Source organism: Onychostoma macrolepis, chromosome 25 (assembly GCF_012432095.1).
Source record: "Onychostoma macrolepis isolate SWU-2019 chromosome 25, ASM1243209v1, whole genome shotgun sequence".
Taxonomy (NCBI): domain Eukaryota; kingdom Metazoa; phylum Chordata; class Actinopteri; order Cypriniformes; family Cyprinidae; genus Onychostoma; species Onychostoma macrolepis.
In genome coordinates, this window is record NC_081179.1 from 7,742,999 (window position 1) to 7,763,644 (window position 20,646).

The following is a 20,646-nucleotide window of genomic DNA, read 5'->3' on the forward strand; positions in this document are numbered from 1 at the left end:
TGCGGGTCTAATTAAAAGGCAGTTCCGTCCTTTTAGTAGTGCCTAATGAGTTTGTTATTAAATCCACAGAGAACTGTTTTTTTAATTTACTATCAGGAAAGCACTTAATTGGCCCTCAGAACAGAACTTGAGTGTCCTTGAAGGTCGTGATGGCGGGGAGCTTGAGAGCGCACCGGTTGACATCTCCGTCTCCCCTGAGGGGAGCATGAAAGCCGCTCTGTGCGAAAGGTGTGTGCGTCCTGGATGTAAGCGGCTACTTAAATGATTGTTTGAGGAGAATTTCAGTGCAGCACTGCTCTCAGAGGAACTCAGATGTCCACACAATGCTGACATGCAGGTGTGCCCTTTTTTCTGCTGTGTATGCTTTTTAGTGTTATTTACGATTGTTTGTTCCCAGGTGAGAACCTCTTTTTTTCCACTTAAAAGACAGCTAAGTTTAGCCTGTCCTGAAGTGTCCCTTTTGGGTAGGGCAAATGCTGGTTAAAATGAACTTCTGATTCCCCTTTACAAAAACTTACTATGTTTACCGTAGGGCACAGTCAAAGTTCCTACAATAATACTTGGTATTAGCCACCACTGGCATCAAAAAAAAAAAAAAAACTTATAACTGACTACCTGGCTCTCCAGCAGGTCCTTGTTCCCCTGCAAAAAAACAACCAAACATACAAACAAACAAACAAACAAACAAAAAAAAAACACTGTAGTGCACTTCACTTATAAATGAGTTTAATATTTCTGTTGCATGCTATTTGCATTTGCATGTTAGTGTTAGAATTAACAGTTCATATGTAAAAAAACAAACAAACAGTTTTTAAACACTTGAAAAAGTCAATAGAGAGCTGAGAGGATATTCACAAACCTCTCCATTTGCAATACATGTTGTGGGAAATAACTGATGAAAAAGCATACAGACTTTTGACACCCTTGGCATTCTTTTTTTAACATTTGGGACATTCGAATCTGGCTTGCTTACTATTTAAGGAAGTGTGCTAGTTGGGATGGAGCTATTGTTTTACAGTGCGGTAATGCTGCATTCCATTTGACTTGTAAATCAGAAATACATCTGAAAAAGTAATTGCACTTGAAGTCAGACTGCAAACTTCATTGAGATGCAGCATTTGGGTAACTCAGGTTACACAGTCAACTTCAAATCAAAATTTACAAAATTTACTTTTAATGCATGATCATGTTTTCTTTTTTTTTTTCTCTTTTCAGTTTCTAAAACTGCTTCCCAGTTTTTAGACAACTTTACTTTTTGGCTGATATCACAAATCCCTTTTCAGGCCTGTTCATCATATGACTCCATTTAGTGATTAAAAATCCTGTTTTAATCAAATTTAATGCATGACTGAGTCAAAGTTCCTATACTCTGCTGTGATATAACCAATTTAGCAAACGTTTATGAAGACAGGCATGTAAAACAGTAAATTATCTTCTATGCCCTTACCAAAAAGTAGTATACTTCAAGTTTATTTTATTAAGTATACTTATGTAGTAAGTATACAAATATCAGTGTACTAGTAGTATACTTGTAAGTGTACTATTTCAATACTCATTGGGACTAAATTGGCCCACTTTCTAGTATTTAAAAGTATACTTTTAAGTATACTTTAAGTATAACAGTATTAAACTTTGAGTACACAACTAGTTTACATCAAAGTTTTTAGCTTGTACTGCAACTATACTAAAAGCGAACAGGTATACTGATAGTTTACTAATTAAATATTTGTAGTAGCATTTTTAGTATACTTCGAAGTATAGTTTCAGTAAACTACTGGTTTAGTAGTTTTGTACTGCAAGTATACTCATAAGTTTTCTTTAAGTGAACTTTACATCCTACTTTAAGTATACTACTATGTCCCTATTTAGGTATTAATTTGTATATATGAATATCTGAATATCTGAACATACAAAACATCAAAAAGAAAGAACAGGTTATCTGCTTGTAAACAAAAACATTTTATTCTAACTTCATGCATTCTTTTTTTAAACAGTTGAATGTGGGTAAGTTTCATAAATGAAAAATAAAGAAATAAACAACATTTTGAACAAAAAGCTGAAAAAATACTATGAATTGGATTCAGAATGATAATCAAAACGTAGATGGAGTCGATCAACACCCCAAAGCTTGACAGTCATCATTACCTCTTCATTGGTGACATTTTATTCCATAACGTTACACAGTTTTGATGCTGTTTTATGTCCGATGATCGTGTTAGATTACATGTGGAAGTATCTGTTGTTTCGGTTTCTTCTACCGTATAACAATGAAAACACGGATTCTAGGAGCACAAATATATTTAGACTTTTTCTAAGTATAAGTCAAGTATACTTAAATGTCATTTTAAATATATTTCTGAGAAGTAGATAAAGCCCATTTCTGAGAAGTACATGAAAAGTAGACTAAAAGTATACTTTCCTATTTTTAGTTTAAAAGAAGTATACTTGAATAAACTTTTTTTTTCGTAAGGGTGTTGGTAATCATACACCTGTGAAACAAGTGCTAGCGATGCCATTGTGTTGATTTCTATCATATTTATTTATATTTTTCAGAGCTTCAGCGATATCAAGTAAGAATTTCCCACATCCGCCTTTAAACGTAGCATATTGCTAACTATGGTGATTTGGCAGAAACTAGTTACTTAACTAGTCACATCAGGAAATGTATCCTGATTTTGTACATTCATGGTATTATTAGCATCATTCTAGCGCTATAAACATATGTCCTCAAATAAAATATACCTCTGTTCTGCTCGGGAACCAAAGCTCACTCAGTAATTGGTCGGAGGCGGCCATTTTAATGACTCCTCATCAGCCGTGCCAGTGGGATTGATTGACAGCGAAGCCACGCCCACTTGCTCAGCATGTGTTGCTACGTGAGGCCTCAGCCCTGGCGACACTCTTCATATCAATTAAAGACCAATTAGGGAGCCATGTTCTGCTAATTATGCTACGCTTCACATTCCCAGAATAAAGTGAGCGTGTGTTTACTGAGATAAATAAATAAAGACACGGGCTGCCAAGGCGAGCCGACCTTAATCAGATTTTCAGTGCTTTCTCTCTCTCTCTCTGTGTATGTGTGTGTGTTTTTCTACTGTGTGATCGAAACAGAAGGTGTAATTATATGACTTCGCCATTTGGTGACAGTGTTGTAACATGTCTTGTGAAAAAAGCACCAATTCTCCGTCTCATTTCTTCCTATTTGACGAATAATGAAATCAGGGAAGGTTATTTCATGCAGGGAGGTTGTTTGCTTCTGTGTGTGTGTATGTGTGAGTAGCGAGAGAGAAAAAAAGTGTGCCTACACGTGTGGACTGCTTCATCTGTTCAGACGCGCAAGCACATTTGGATGAAATGTCGCCTAAAAACCAGACAGTGTTCAGTATTCTGGAATATAATAAATAATAAAGATTCATGTGCTGTGTCTTTTTATAAAATGTTCTCAGCCTGGTGTAATTGGACTTTTTTTTACCCAACAGTTTGCTAGGCATGCTCACAGCTTTAACTACAAAGAGTCAGACGAGAAAGAGAGACAGCCGATTGCAGATAAATCGATAGAAAAATAGAGTGATTGAGAGATAGAAGAAGGGAAAACCTGATATGACAGAGGAGAGGAGTGTAAAATCCATCGAGTGCCACCTTAAATTTCGATTTCATTTGACTACCTGTCTCTCCAGTAGGTCCCTGTTCCCCTGCTAACATGGACTTTGAAGTACAATTCACTTATAACTCGCAAAAATCCTCTTCCACCTCCTCTCTGGTTTCAGATTGTGTATGGCAGAATCAGAGCTAAGGCTAGGTTTTCCATTTTGTGTCCTTGCTAATGGCTAATCTTGTCTAGCCTTAGACTAGAAATCAATCTGTGCCCATGAGCCTGGCCCCTACATTGGTCATTTTTATGGCTAGTCTTATGTAATGTGTCAGGCTGATCATCTACACCACTAGCAGCTGTTATTGATCATACTCGTTTCTTTTTAGCACACCAGAGCTTTATTATAAAGAACCAGGGGAAGAGCTTTGGGATCGAGCTGGGGCTGTTCCACCGAAGAATCCAAATCTTAATTTGTTACGGTCCTCAGTCTGTCAACCTCAGTTATATAGTGTGAAGGGGAGTAGAGTAGCTCAAGTGCTATTAAGCTAATAGCTATTTTAGCACAATAATATGCTTATAACTTCTTTACAAATGTGAACTTGAACTAGATTTTTACGACAATATGTGAGTAGCAAAACTGCCATGATGCTAGGTAGTTGCTAATGCATTAAGTATGTTTTTAGCATGTAACTCAATCTTATTAACATACCTCTGTTCAAACATCTGCATGACTTTAAGTATAACTCAGTTGCACAAGTTAACAATTACTGTTAGCAATAATAGTCATACTGTAGTTGCATTTTGACTTGTTTAGTGTTTTGATGCAGGTGTATGTTGGTTTGAGGACGTTTCTACTTGAAAGATGCTGATTAAGGGTTTATGTAAAACCACTGTGTAATTCCACTGAAAACTGCTTGTATTAAAAGGATCTAAATCAGCTTCTTAGTACATATTTTCAATGCTGGCAGTACTTCCTTTTATGGGCTTTTTGATGGGAATGAAGCATCCTTACACAGCAGAAAAGCATTCGGAGTTGTGTTACTTTGCCAATAAATTGATGTTCATCCTATCGTTGTCGCATATGATCTCAGGAAGAAGAAAGGCATGGACAAGGCTAGCTCTAATATGTTATCCTCTTATCACATTTCTATCTGAACTAGAACTAGATTTTCATGAGAAAATTTGAGTGGTGCTAATGTGCTATGAGTGTTCTTGTTAGGATGTGGTTATGTGGGTGTTGCTTACTGGTTAAGCATTCCCTTATGAAAATTAACCATGGTTTTATTATAGTAAAAGTGTAGTAACCATGTTTTTTTTTTTTTTTTTGGCGTATTCATTACCATTGTATAATCACAGTTTTACTACAAATACCATGGTTTAACTATGGTTGGTGTAGCAAAAGCATGGTTACGTTTTGGTTATCATGATTTAGCTATAGTCATTTTTTTTTTAATAGTAAAACCATGGTTAATTTTCATAAGGGTATTGTTGTTGCACTATTAAACCCAATTTTATTATTCATGTTACAAGGTATAAACATGTTCATAGTTTAGCTTACAACGACACGCTCTGTTGTAGAAAAAATAACTAACCATAGAAGCAGAAATGCTAATGCCTGTTAAACCATGAAAAATACAACTTCATTATGTTATGAACTCCTATGACACATTTTTAGGTATGCAATAAAGCATGAAAGCCAACTTACGTAGCTAAATCAATCTTGTGTTGTTAGCATAACTAGTTTATGCTAAAGCTTATAAGCTATCAATAATGCAACTTTGTTGTGTTATGAATGGACATAGCTAAATCAAGTTTGCTTAGCATAAAATATACAGTTAACACTAAAGCCTATTATACCGCTAAGAATGCTACTTTGCTGTGTTATGAATTACTATGACGTAGCTAAATCAAGCTTGTTTAGCATAGAATCAGACAGTTAATGCTGAAGCCCATAATACCGAATAGAATGCAACTTTGTTGTGTTATGAATTGCTATGTCGTAGCTAAATCAATTAAGTGTAGAAGCAGTCAGGTAATGCTAAAGCCCATTACAAAACAAGTGCTATATGATATAGCTAAATCAAGTTTGCTTAGCATAGAAGCAGAAAGTTTATGCTAAAGCAACTTTGTTGTGTCATTGTTGCTTTGAAACATTTCAAGACATGACATTATGAAATAAATCAGGCTTGCCTATAGCTATCATTAGCATTCACATCCTTGCGTAGCGGCTGTGTACACCCACAAAAGTTATGTATTTCCTGTGTAGCTGTAGTAGAAGCTATGATTAGCTGAGATTGTATGCTTTTTGACTCATCCACAAGTGTGTGGATACAAGTTTGTCTAAAGATGAAGGATAAATCAGAGCTGTGTGCCATCTGCGACACTCTGCGCTAACCTCGGCTACTCTGCCAGTTGTTTCGCGTGTTCCCATTCTGAGTCAGCTTGCTTCAAGATTGTCTGTTGCTAATTGTGACGGACAGCTTCACGACAGCGAGTGGGCGCTACGCCGCGCGTCTGCAGCGGATCAGTATTTGCACACGTGGGCGTGTTTTTGAAATGTGCGTTACTGATAATCAGCTCAATAGCGAAGAGGGAGTATCGCTCTGTACTACATGTCACTTGCCTGTCTTACAGGTGTGTATGTGATCTCACATCTGTTTGACTGCAAGGTTTGATGCTTTTACTCATTCCAAACACTAGTTTGTCGACTTGCTTCGCTTTGAAAGGCCTTGAGACAGACATTTTTTATCAAGCAGCCAATGCTAATCAGGCAGACGGGCTAGGAAAAGGCGAGGGACAGTGTCGTATCTCGTCTCTAGGCACCGTGATAGTGAATAAAAGGATTTGATTAGTAGTAGTGTTAGGTGAGCCAGAGATTAAATGGTAAGTTGACTCTGAGAGTGGCTGCAACTTGGCCAGCACATGTTCCTGGCATTAGATACCCATACGTACGACCACGCAAACTATATGCTGTTGATCATCACCCGCAGTCGCGTCTGGCCTCTCGGAAGCTGCTTACCACAAATCAAATCTATTTCAGCCATCTATTGTGGAATAAACAACTCACACTTTTTGCCTTCATCCGTCCGCTTAGTGGAAGAGAATGAAAAGCCATTTCTGTTAGAGCGATGCGCACCCCAGGGGACCAAGATAGGAAACAGGAAATGCAGAGGAGAAAGTGGGAGACAGAGAGGGGAAGAGTGTTTCCTTTCATCATTACAATAAGTGGCTCATTTTGCAGTGTGGTTGTAACAGGAAGCATCGCTTCAATAACTGTACCACTGTCAGCAATGTGAAGTTACAACAAACTTGCCACGATTCATCAATCCTCTGAACTCATGCAATGCTGTTAACTCGGCAAGTCAGCGTCCCAGAGGAAAGAAAAATCACAAATGAAATCTCTTTAATATCTTGGTTGTTTCTCATAGACTGAAATGTGTCACAACTGCAACTTTACATCTTCTAGTTGTGACTAAGATTACCTTTTCTTTCTTCGTCTCATTACTGTGATTTTATTTCTCTCAACTGTAACTTATACGTGACAGTGTGACTTGCTATCTCACAGCTGCAGCTTTTTCACATAATTGCAATTTTTATTTTTTTATTTCAATTTTTTTAAATTCTTTTTAACATTTGTTTGTTTGTTTGTTTACTAATTGTTATATATTATGTAACCCATAATCTTATAATTTAAACTTGAGTTACAGTTAATTATTTTTTAAATATTTTAAAAATATATATTATTTTTAGACTTTCTGATTAGAAACAGGCATTGTTTTGTTAAACAAATATTATTTTGTGAGTTACAGAAGAGATTTCAACAATGTCTCACTGTTTTTTTTTTTATTCAATATCAAATTACCTGAACTGCTATAAACATTAACCGTATAGCTCTATAATCTTACTGTATGTCACAACTGTCTCATTTGTGTCAATTTTTATTTCTCCAGCATCCCAAAGGTAAGAAAAATCATTAATTAGATCTCTTTAATAACTTGGTTGTTTCACATATACTGAAATGCGACTTTGTCATAACTGCAACTGTAGGTTTTCTAGTTGTGACTGTAAATTTTACTTTATTGACGATTCATTTCTCATTAGTGTGACTTTATTTCTCCCAACTGTACCTTTTATACTGTGACTTTCATAACTGGAATTGCAATTGTATTTATTTTTTAATTATATTGTATTTTATTTATTTATTTTTTTAACTTTTTCACATTTATGTATTTAAAGTACTAAATTTTATACTTTGCATCACTATTATCTTTTTATTTTTTCTCGCTTTTTAGACTCTTTTACACTCTATACTCTAATTGCTTGTCACAACTGTCTCATTTGTGTCTATTTCTCAATACAATTTCTCTGTTTTATGTTTTATTTCTCTATTTGTAGGATGATGCATAAATGAGTAACTGAGCAACGTTTGAGTGATGAAATCTAGGGTGCCACAAAGCGCCCCATTCTCGAATCCTTCACCCAGCATCTGCTCTGCATCTCTGTCTCTGATCGACTGCCACACCGTACCCATCAGTGGCTGCCATATGCTATCCCAGCGGCCATCTCCTGCTGTAAACAAACGATAGATTTTGACAGATGCTCACTGGCCACGATCTCACCGTATCGCGGTGCTCTGGACACAGTTCTGCGCTCTGACAGGTGGACTCTCACCCCTCCTTCCTCCATTATAATTACAGAGTGAATAGATTTAAAGATCAGACTGTTTAAGGTGGCCCTGAATTAACACCTGTGTCAGGGGCTCTATTGTCCTCAGGGCTGCCGTATGACACCAGTGGTGCTGAAAAGGCCACAGTCGCCCTGCCATTTCTCATAATGGACTTTTTATTTAAAGGACAGGAAAATAATAAGCAGACTTCACAGTGAAAAGTGGACGCCGTTTGTCTTTCCTGCCGAATCGACTTTGGAGGGACAGACGAGGGTTAGTCTTGATAGAGAGACAGGGCTGCTCTTTTCATCTTTTCATTCTCACACACAGACAACCACAAAGACAAAGACAGCTTGCAATCTGTTTAATATATTAACAAAGTCTGTCTGTCTGTCTGACTGTCTGGATCTAGAAATCTATTTATCTCTATTTAACTCTCTATATCTATCCGTATGTCTATGTGTGTATATCTGTGTATATCAGTCAATCTGTCTATATCTATCTTTGTGCCTTTTATATCTGTCTTTCTATATGCATCTGTCAATATTTATTTATCCGTCTCTGTCTATATCTCTCTGTCTATCTATATCTATCCATCTGTCTGTCTTTCTATATCTGTCTGTCTGTCTGTCTGTCTATATCTATATGTCAATGTCTGTTTGTATATATTTCTATCCTTCTGTTAGTTTCTATCTATCTATCTATCTATCTATCTATCTATCTATCTATCTATCTATCTGTCTGTCTGTCTGTCTGTCTGTCTGTCTATCTATCTATCTTATCTATCTATCTATCTATCTATCTATCTATCTATCTATCTATCTGCACACAATCTGATAATGTCAAAATCCAGAAGATTCAGTGTACACGTCTCTAAGCTTTTCTCATTCAGAAGGCCGGCTGTGTAAATCAGCATTAGTTTGGAATAGAAAGCTCTCTGACAGAGTGTAAAGACGCAATGATTAAACACAAACCCAGTCGGAGGAGAGACTTTTGCGGGGCTGCGAGTCTCCAGCGGCTGTCTGATCCTGCGCCTCGCTTGGGGAAAAAGCAGATTTAATTAAAGCAGAATTAAAGAGCATTGTTATTTTGATTGAAGACACCCGGCTTCTTTCCATCCACTCTCTCTCACCCGGCTGTCCCGGATTCAAGCTGACGGGCTTCATCGCCGAAGGTTTACTTGAGTACATAGCGTGCATCTGGTGAGCTCTTCGTCTGAGCACACACGCAAACACATGCAGGTCTTACTGCATGTTTGAAGAATACAAACGCCGTCTTCTCTGCTGTAGATTGAGTCTAATTCTGTATTATTGGATAATGAGAAAAGCCTGTACGACACACAGACTGGCACAATATTAGAAGTTAATTAAATTTCAGTAGAGTGGCAGAAAAGAACCCGACAGAACCTGAGGGCAGCAAAAGCAACATTGGTCAGACAGACACAACGACACGTCGATTTCTCCCAGGCCACATCTATGAGGGGTGAGAGGGGACCAGACATAGACAGACGGAGAGAGAAAAAAAGAGATGGAACGACAGTAATGAATAATGTGTGTCCTGATAATTGCATTAATGATTATTAGGCAGAGCTCGGGGGGAGGTGATGAGAGAGAAAGAGAGGGAGAGTTTCTGTCAACTAACTTTGACAAATGGCTGTGCATTCAGGGCCACTGCTTGGAATATTCATTTACAAAATAAACTTTAAGGAAGGAGCGACGGCGAAAAGATGAAAAAGGACGGTCTGTGAAGAAGAAGAATTTGTTAAACCCCCTGGAACAGGGCCTCGTCCACTCCACAAATATATTTTTATGAGTTTTACATATTCTAATTGTTTATCTGATTGCATAACAACACTGTTTGGGAAGCTAATTTGAAACAATAGCTTTCCAAGCTACAGGCTTCTTATGATTTAAAGATGAGTTAATAATGAGTGTTTAATTTCTAGCGCCACTAACATGAAACTGTCCAAATACTTACTATTTTCAAACGGAAGTCTGATATACCTGGAGAAAGCTAGCCGTTAGCTTTCCCAATTGCAGTTGTATGGTTAGCACAGGAAGTATGTGTTTTGAAATCTGTCAGCTTTGTTAATGGATGCTCGATTTGAACTTTTTTTTTGCCAATCACCTGATTATCAAGCCATTTTACTAAGTGCTAATGACACCACAAGAATGCATACAGCTAAGCTCTTAATAGCAACTGTTGTCAGCTTTAACATGAAAATGTGACTTCATCAGAATACATGGCCATCTTAGAAAAAAAACTTTTTTTTTTTTTGCCCACAGAATGTACCAGCACAGGGTAACTAGCTAAATTCACTAAACATTTTCTCGCCAAAAAGTAGCTTCTTACAGGAAAAGCTACGCTAGTGTTCTGCTTTACTGGCAGTGGTGCTTCATACTTCCAAGCACTTCAGGGAATTATGGGATTCAATACAGTGAGTTATTCAATCAAAACCAAAATGACCGCTTTGACGTCATAAAAACATCACATAAATGTCAGTGGATGAAAAGCTCTTTAAACAGGTACTAGTGACCTTTAAAAGACTGTGCGTGTCAATGATTCACCTCCTCACTCAAATAGCGTGCTTTGATTGGTGTGCAGTTCAATTTTGCCCTCTGTGTTGACACCAATATCTTTGACCCCACATGCCAGGTGTCCCCTCAGATGGTGATAACAGCACCTCAACAACTATTCCCCAAAAACTCACACACACAGTGGAGAATAACACCCAGCTTAATGCCAGGTGGCTGTCGACTGAAGACATTTTTCACATAAATCAAACTGCCATTGGGCTTATCAATAACAAGTCAATTAGAGGCGCAGATCTCTAGGGGTCACCACTTGTTTGTTAGATGGACATCTGCAGCTCTGTTTGCTTTGCCATGGCAACAGACCTACGGTTTCTTTCTGTTTTTCTCATTCTTTAGATTTATGAAGACTGAAGGATCTGGCAGGCTTAACTTCAATTTTAGAGTTAATTTTACCCAGAAATGAAAATTCTGTCATCATTTATTTACCCTGATGGCTACTGACTAATGGCACCACATGAATGCAAACAGTTACGCTCTTAATTAGCAACTATTGTAAGCTTTGACATGAAAATATGACTTCATCAGAATACATGACCCTCTTAGAAAAAAAAAAATGCTTTTTTGCCTACAGAAGGTGAACTTTGCTAAACATTTCCTCACCAAAAAATAGCATCTTACTGGAAAAACTACACCTTGTTATGGTTTGTTAGCAGTGGTAACTACAATTTTGAAGTGTTAATTTTTATTCACCTTCATGTTGTTCCAACCCCATTTGACTTTAGAATCACAAATGATTGGATGTACTTTTTTTGTTCTCCATTTTAAAGTTTAATAGTGTGAATCACTGTCCAATTTCATCGTATATAAAAGTGCAGCTTGGACATTTGGCGAAATACCTCCTTTTGTATTCTATGGAGGAAAGAAAGTCGTACAGGTTTGGAACGTCATGAACGTGAGTAAATGATAACAGACTTGTAATTTTGTGTGATTTGTTCCTGTAAATGATGCAGTACAAAACATTAATGAGTCAATAAACATGCACCCATGTAACCTCTATCACGATCAATCAAATGCTATATGTCAGCTTTGTTTTTCAGGCCCTCAAGGAATATTTGTGAAGGATGAAGGAGCACTTGTAAAAACTGGTATTTTAAATGACCTTTCTAATTTTGCTCGGTTTATAGACTTGGCTATTATAATTTGGCCGAAAGCAAACTGTCTTTTGCATAAAAATCACTTTCTGTCCCTTTATTACTCACAATAATGAGGTTTTATTTATTTCTCTCTCTGTTCACCCTTTTAAATAGATTTAAATAATTTGAATTCAAATCATTAATTTTCATATTTCGGTGTGTCATCTTATATGGGTCATTCTACAGTATAATTATTGTTGTCTATATCAACACAGTAAAGGATTGCATCAGCTCTTCATTGTCAAAGTCATTTTATACATGTATATAATAGGGCACAAATGGTGGCCATGTTGTAGAATGACCTACACTGTACATTATTTATGATGTTTACTCTTTGTTTGGTTTTCAGAAGTTGTGGCTCTCAGATGAGACAGGCCACATGATGCTTGCAGGCACTTGGTGACTGTTTAATGACTAGACTGTCAGATCCCGCACCAAGAAGTCTAGACAGAATAGCACCAATTACAGCACAATAACTCTTCTGCAAAAACACCCTTGATTTATTTATCAACGAATAAGTCTCTTTAATTCATATTTTCTGATGACACCAACACCGTTCATAGAGGGACTGCAACAGAGCCCACTTGTAGAGATAATGCTCATTATAGTGACATCCTAGTATAGGTCATTTGTCCCAAAAGATAACGAAAAATAAACTTGTGTCAGCAGGAATCTAAAATTGTCAAATGCAGTCGGACTATACCCTAAACTTGCTATGCTTTTCCAACTTTTGAATACACTGTAAAGGACATTTTAGTCAGGCAGCCTTGAGTAGATGGTTGTCAGCTCTCTTTTATTGGATTCCTCTGATCTGATGTATTTTAACAGCGTCTGTTTTTCTATATAGAGAGGGATCAAATAGCAGAGCTGCAGCATGTTGGTTTGGACCACCTGCTGGAGATGAGTTTCAGAGAGCGCCGGGGGAAAACAGCAGGGGGATACGTTAGTTTGTATCCATGTGGCTTGTACTGACACGTGTTTATGATGCAGACTGTGCATGTGCGTTTGTGTGTCAAAAATACTTGGTTTATGTTGTGTATTGAAGTATCTGTAGGCAGATCGTAGGTCTATGATGTCTCATATTGGTGTATATGTGTGTATAAGAGTTTACTTTGAAATAGTTTGCTAAATATGACAAAATATCCCTTTTTTAAGGATGTCTTGATTTTGATATTTTTTTCTGGTTAAGAGTTCGTCTGTATGCTAATTGTAATTAAAACAATAGGATTGCACTTTATTTTGATGGCCCCCTTTAGAAATTCTGTTGACTAAAGGTAACTACATGTCAACTAACTCTTATTAGGGTATTAGTAGAGTATTAGCAGACTGTTAAGTTAGGGTTGGTCAACAATGTACTTGCTAAATTACTTATATTCAGTAGAATGTCTGTTTGGGGTTCTATCAGAATAGTGTTAGCAGATATTACTACTAATACTCTGACTGGTAGTTGACATGTAGTTGTAAAGTTACTTACAGTCAACAGAATGTCTACAGAGGACCATAAAAATAAAGTGTTATCAACAATAGAAGCCTATGTCCTCATTAGGTATCTTAGTAAAAGTGTGTGTGTATGTTTGCTTGTGTGTAACTGTGGTTAGCATCACCCCCCACCCTACCCCCTTCCCGAGACCTCCCATCTCAGGTGCTAAAATGTGGCAGTTAAGGACCCCACAGAGAGGTATAAATAGGACTCTCTTCCTATGGAGAGACACAGTGTTTTATAGGAGCACCAAGTGACTGAGATCCAGCCAGGCAGTCTTAGATAGAGAGCCTGGAAGACATCCGCACTCAAAAACGCACTAGGCCTCCCCTGTGCCCCCATGCGGAAAGGCCCCAAGGGAGAATTCGCCAGCTGAGCCTCAAAAACAAGGTAGGACAACCCAGCTGACTGACAGACTGAATGCTCTCAGCTGTTTGTGTGTATGCATGTCTGAATAGTTCACTTCAGAGTTCATAGCTGCAGAGACCCAGGGTGCAAACACAAGCTGAGAGGGAGAAAAAGAAAGAGAGCGAAAGAGAGAAAATGCCAGCATGTACTCGCCATGGGAATGTTATGGTAAGCGTTTGTTGATTTATTGATCAGGAAAGAGGACCGTTTTACGTTCTCGCGGATGGGATGAGAGCGGAGCGTCACATCGTGACACAGTTGTTTTGAGAGTCTGCAAGGGTTTGACAGCTACTACTAGTCCGAGTGATGTGACTTCTGAGGTAGTCCTTGTTTTTATTTGTGTATTTATGCAGATCACCACACTCAGGGAGTGACATGGTTGAAACACAGGATAGAATCTGATTCATAGGGAATGGTTGGCATTACAATTTCCCTTCATCAGACTTTAGTCAGTGGCTGTGCATCATAAGACTTGCCTCTCTCTCTTTCCCTCGAGTAATCCATTAAATGCCAGCATGCTCCTCCGTGGACTTAAACTCTGGGTTCAGCACAGTAAATGACTATTATAACTGATTGACAGCCCTAGAGGTGTGCATTTAGTAAACTCTTGGTACCTGAGAAAGATGAGGGGCAAAAAATTAAACGAAAGATGAGGGATAGAAAAAGGACATGGTGGGTCCCTGAGCGGGAGTGTTAGGGAGGAGAGAAATGAAGTTTTCAGCAGCAGATCGATTTCTGAACGCTTGTCTCATGCATTTTACAGAGGCGCTAAATGCCACTTATGGTATAATGCTGTACTCTCGGTCAGAGCAAAGCTCTCCCGTTTGGGCTAGGATTTCAGGGCCGCTTTTAACAAACTACGCTTGTAGACCTAAGTAAATCTGCCTGATTGTGTCACAGCCTTGGAAATAATGTTGTTTTGCTCTTCTTTTGTGGATTTGTAAGCCTGAAACCCCCAATCCCCCACCGTTTTCTATTACACCTAAGAATATTCCTTGGCAGCCAAGCTAATCTCATAGTCTCATAAACTCTTGATTCATAAAGAATTAATCTTATTCCTTCACACTTTCTTTTCTCGTTCTTGAAAGCAGCTGAGACTAAGCTGACGCCATGGAGAAAGGGAGGTGGAGTTCTGAAGATGCTCCCAGAGCCTCCATGCCTGATGAACTGTCACATCCTAAGTTTTCGGAATGGAAGTTTAAGCTCTTTCGGGTCAGGTCCATGGAGAAGGCCCCTCTGCCTAATGAAACACCGGTGGAGAAGGAAAACCAGCCTGAGGTAGCAATAGAGGTGGCAGGCTCTCCAGGCAGTGTTATGAAGCTCTGTTTTGGAGGGAAGAGTAAGGAAAACATGGAGAGTGCTCGAGGGAGAGTGGACCTTAAGCTGCAGGAAATTGATACACACATGAATCTTCTCAAGTGAGTCTAATAATAATATTGAGTCAATTGTGTGAATTCTGAATGTTGTTTTAACTTGTGCACATTTGGAACATGACAAGATAAATTTACTTGTGTCTTTTGCAGATGCCTGTGTCGCCTTTGTGGCCTTTCAATACGGAAGGCTAAAGGTCCATCGCATGAAGTCCAAGGAGACTTGGAAGAGTCCAGCCGGTGTGCCTTGCGTAGGATGGGCTGCAAGTTTCTGACCTGGCCGGAAGTGATCTTGAAGGTCTTCAAGGTGGATGTAACAACCGATATGGAGACGGTGCATCCATCTTTTTTTTGTCACAGATGCTGGACTGCTGCCATGAGGGGAGGAGGTTTCTGTTCTTTCACTAGGACCCAAATCCCAGACTGGAAGCCCCACACCTCCAACTGTGACCTCTGCTTCCCTAAGAAGAGCTCTTTTCAGCGAATAGGAAGGAAGCGGGCTAAACCACTTAAAAGTGCACACAGCCTTCCAAAGAGAATCAAAAGGGACTCCTCGGAATTCTCAGGGGCCAATAGAGTGTGGAGACAGACCACAGAGAATACTGTGGGATCAGGTGGGAAAGAATGGTTAAAACTATCAGTTCAGAGAGGACAGTGGGTAAAGAATATCACACAATGCCAGAGGGACCATCTGAGCACTAAGCTCATCCCCACCGAAGTCCCAGCGGACTTCATACATGCTGTTACTTGCCAAGTATGTGATCATCTGCTTTCTGACCCTGTCCAGTCACCGTGTAGACACCTGTTCTGTCGGGTCTGCATCCTAAGATACAGTCGTGCTTTGGGCCCAAACTGTCCCACCTGTAACCAACATCTAAATCCATCCCACCTGACCAGGCCAGCCAAATTTTTCCTTGCCACCCTCAACTCTCTCCCTCTGCTGTGCCCCAGAGAAGGATGCAGCGACTGGGTCCGATTGGACTCCTTTAGGGAACATTGCCTCAGCCACTACCATGAAAAAGAGTCTCAAGAAGAACAAACACCTTCAGACCAGAATATTGATGGTTACTTGCCGGTCAACAAAGGTGGGCGTCCTCGACAGCACCTTTTGTCGCTGACCCGTCGGGCTCAAAAGCACAGGCTGAGAGACTTGAAGAACCAGGTGAAGGTTTTTGCTGAAAAGGAGGAAGGAGGGGATGTGAAGTCAGTCTGTTTGACGCTCTTCCTTCTGGCGTTGAGAGCTGGGAATGAACACAAACAAGCAGATGAACTGGAAGCTATGATGCAAGGTACTGCCAAGAAACATATCACCCACAATATGTGACTGTCAAAGCAGTCGTTGTCAGACAAATACAACTAGAATGAACAGATAATGCATTATTGACTTACTCACATAAGCTCGGGAGCCACCAAGAATAAGAATATATAACATTTTTACAATCTAATATATGGCATTATTATTTGTTTTCTAGAATGAACTAGTCTAATTTTCACTGCCTGACTGCAGATAATTGTACTCATTTTTCATAGAACAACAACTTTAACATGTAATTTTACACAATCATGTTCACATTTACTGCCTGCAGTAGATGCACAAAATGAATTGAACACGTCCACAAGGTTATCTACACAACAAAAATTAATGAATTCTTTTCTTGCATGCCTCACTGTCAATTTAAATAGAATAATCACCACTTTACTGAATATGTGTGTGTGTACGTGCACATGTGAGACTCAATACACAATAACAATTCTTGTAAAGAGCCTGTTAGGATGAAAACAACATCAGTAGCCCTTGTATCTGCAAATGACATAGATACTGTCTTCGGCCCCAGGGGAACAGGGCCCAGCTGGTGCCTGTTTTCATCATCAGCCAATAGATCAGTATTTCCAGCCCAGCTGAGTCACCTCTCTTCTAACTTAAGCATTAATAATCTCGCTAATCTAGAACAATTAGGACATATTACATGCTGCAATTACAATCAGAATTCCAGATATGCTAGCGCTCATTTGATAGTGCTCTGAAATCGTCCACAAACACACATAGGCACATAATCACACATTCAGGCTCACAATCTTCAAGTTTATTCTGGATAAACAGTTCTATGAATTCAAGCTTCTGATTCTATCTCACATAGTTTTGTTTTCCCTCTGTATTCTCTTTCAGGCAGGGGATTTGGGCTGCATCCTGCAGTGTGTTTGGCTATAAGGGTAAACACCTTCCTCAGCTGCAGTCAGTACCACAAGATGTACCGCACTGTAAAGGCCACTAGTGGTCGCCAGATATTCCAGCCCCTGCACACCCTACGTAATGCTGAGAAAGAGCTTCTTCCTGGGTTCCACCAGTTTGAGTGGCAGCCAGCTTTAAAAAACGTTTCCAGCTCCTGGAATGTGGGCATCATTGATGGCCTCTCTGGTTGGACAACCTTTGTTGACGATGTCCCTGCGGACACCATCTCCAGAAGATTCCGTTACGACGTGGCACTGGTTTCTGCATTAAAAGATTTGGAGGAGGACATAATGGAAGGACTGAGAGAGAGGGAGCTGGATGACAGCCTATGCACATCCGGTTTTACCGTTGTGGTGAAAGAATCATGTGATGGTATGGGAGATGTCAGTGAGAAGCATGGATCTGGCCCAGCGGTTCCTGAGAAGGCAGTGAGGTTTTCCTTCACAATCATGTCCATCTCCATCCGAGTTGAGGGTGAAGATGATGGTATCACCATCTTTCAGGAACAAAAGCCAAACTCTGAGCTCTCCTGCAGACCTTTGTGCCTCATGTTTGTGGACGAGTCCGACCACGAGACCCTGACGGCCATCTTGGGACCTGTGGTAGCAGAGCGGAAAGCCATGACGGAAAGTCGGCTTATTTTATCGGTTGGTGGTCTGCTACGATCCTTTAGGTTCTTCTTCCGGGGCACAGGCTACGATGAGAAGATGGTTCGCGAAATGGAAGGCCTAGAAGCATCAGGCTCCACTTATGTATGCACACTCTGCGACTCAACCCGAGCTGAAGCATCTCAAAACATGGTGCTACATTCCATCACACGTAGCCACGACGAAAATCTTGAGCGCTATGAGATCTGGAGGACAAATCCTTTCTCAGAGTCTGCTGATGAGCTCCGTGACCGGGTCAAAGGTGTTTCCGCCAAGCCTTTCATGGAGACCCAGCCTACTTTAGATGCCCTGCACTGCGACATTGGCAATGCTACTGAATTCTACAAGATCTTTCAGGATGAGATTGGCGAAGTCTACCAGAAGAGCAATCCGAGTCGAGAGGAACGCCGTCGTTGGCGGTCAACCCTGGACAAACAGCTAAGAAAGAAGCTGAAATTCAAGCCTGTGATGAGGATGAATGGAAACTATGCTCGTCGGCTAATGACACGTGAAGCTGTGGATGTGGTCTGCGAGCTGGTTCCTTCTGAGGAACGGCGTGAGGCACTACGAAAACTGATGGACCTCTACCTCCAGATGAAGCCTGTGTGGCGTTCCACCTGTCCCTCCCGAGACTGCCCTGACCAACTCTGTCAATACAGCTACAATTCTCAGCAATTTGCTGATCTGCTTTCCACCACATTTAAGTACCGCTATGATGGAAAAATCACTAACTACCTCCACAAAACTCTGGCCCATGTTCCTGAGATTGTTGAGAGAGACGGGTCTATTGGAGCATGGGCCAGTGAAGGCAATGAGTCTGGGAACAAGCTGTTCAGACGTTTTCGAAAGATGAATGCAAGGCAGTCTAAAATGTTTGAACTTGAAGATATACTTAAACACCACTGGCTGTACACCTCCAAGTATCTTCAGAAGTTTATGGAGGCTCACAAGAATTCAGCAAAAGCAATGCAGGCCACTTTCAACCCAGAAGAGACCCCAGATGAAGTTGATATGGCTCTTGAAGTCCCAGATTTTTGAGCTTTTCTCTGATTGACTTTCTTTAATGGACCCTTTTTCTTGCTAATGAAAATATTGTTAAGTAATTGATTTTATTTCTTGAGATGAGATGTAATATCATGTGTAATGGCTTTATTATTCACTTCATTATTTTTTTGAAGCCAGTGCATAAACGTGAGCTAAATTGTTTTATGGTAGAGATAAAATTGTATGGGCAGTCTTTTTTCCTCCACAGCTTATACAGGCAAATTGTCTGTGTTTTATCTCTTGCTGCTTGTGAAATATGAGGGATTTTATTGTATTGCCAGGTTGTGACACCTTCACGAATTCATACAGAAGGGTTATTTATGAAAACGTATGAGGGAGTTTTAAGTCACTGAAATTGTGTTAAAAGAGCCCCACATTTACGATGGCTATATTAATATATCACACAGGACAAAGACAAAATGAAATTAGGTAACACAAATTGTCTCCTTTGCAGAAGGTCTAAAGAAAAAGGGGTTATTTTAGCAGTGCAGTATTTTGATGGTTTTCAACTGGTCCACAAATGACTATGAACACCCATAGACACTATGCTACAGCATTTGCACATTTACATACATTTACCCTATAATCTACCTCGGTCTTCAATCTTACAGGTCCAACAGGACATTTGCACCATGACACTCACACAAACACATTTTCAAATATTCAGGAAGAAATTAGCATGTGTTTTACACCATAGCATCTATTGACTATTGTTAAAATTTCTTTATTGCTACTGTATGTGTTACAGTTTAGAAATGTGTGGGCTATTCACTTAAACTTGTACCTCAATTTATTAATCATGTTTCTCTTATTTTGTTTAATACTACTAGATTTAAATCATTGTGTTTACTGTGCTCTCTTAAACTGAGAGGATTTTGTTGATTCACTTTACAAATGCATTTTATTTTATTTTTCAGTTGATTGATTTCTTTGTGAATTGATTTTACTGGTTTCTTTGTGTATTGATGTGTTTGATTTTTTACTTACTTTGATACATTATCCAACAATTTAAAATGCTAATTTGTCATATAACCACAAGTGACAATTTAAAGTGTTTAAATTGCTTTGTTATTTTATATTTGAAATAAAACACTGCATTGCACAGTTTATAATTGGGATAAAAAGTTCTGTAGACTTGCACAAAGGCACTGGTAATGTTCTTGCCCATCATTATTTTTTTCTTTCATTTTGCAAGAGCATTACAGTGAGTGTTGCAATTCATGAATTCACACTTTGTCTTTTTTTTTTAACAGATTGAGTATAAATGTTTTGTAATAAATTACATTTGACTTCCTTTCCTTTTGGGAAATAATAAAAATAAATAATCCAAAAATCCAATTTTATTTATTTATTTATTGTAATATGTTATAATGTGTATAACAATATAATGTGTGTGTTTGTATAGACATATATAATTTCTAAGCATAAAAACACAGTTAAAATATTTCTCATTAAAATTATTTCTCTTTATTTAAGCAGAAA

At 39.0% G+C, this 20,646-nt stretch overlaps 1 protein-coding gene across 2 annotated transcripts; it reads left to right on the forward strand.

Moving 5' to 3' along the window:
• Positions 1-8,018: 8,018 nt before the first annotated feature.
• rag1 (recombination activating 1) lies at positions 8,019-20,481 on the forward strand. Of its 2 annotated transcripts, none has more exons than XM_058766926.1 (4): positions 8,019-8,251; positions 14,965-15,291; positions 15,397-16,532; positions 17,411-20,481. In XM_058766926.1, exons 2-4 carry the CDS (start codon positions 14,984-14,986, stop codon positions 19,156-19,158), a joined length of 3,192 nt encoding a protein of 1,063 aa, XP_058622909.1. In that variant the 5' UTR covers positions 8,019-8,251; positions 14,965-14,983; the 3' UTR covers positions 19,159-20,481. The 2 variants fall into 2 exon arrangements, with proteins under 2 accessions (XP_058622909.1, XP_058622908.1); XM_058766925.1 differs by lacking the exon at positions 8,019-8,251 and adding an exon at positions 13,590-13,855.
• Positions 20,482-20,646: the final 165 nt, after the last annotated feature.

Bases quoted from the DNA above. Each gene is read 5' to 3' on its own strand.
- rag1 (XM_058766926.1), top strand. From the start codon at position 14,984: ATGGAGAAAGGGAGGTGGAGTTCTGAAGATGCTCCCAGAGCCTCCATG. The intron at 15,292-15,396 runs GTGAGTCTAATA...TGTCTTTTGCAG, and splicing joins ACACACATGAATCTTCTCAA to ATGCCTGTGTCGCCTTTGTG. The intron at 16,533-17,410 runs GTACTGCCAAGA...ATTCTCTTTCAG, and splicing joins ACTGGAAGCTATGATGCAAG to GCAGGGGATTTGGGCTGCAT.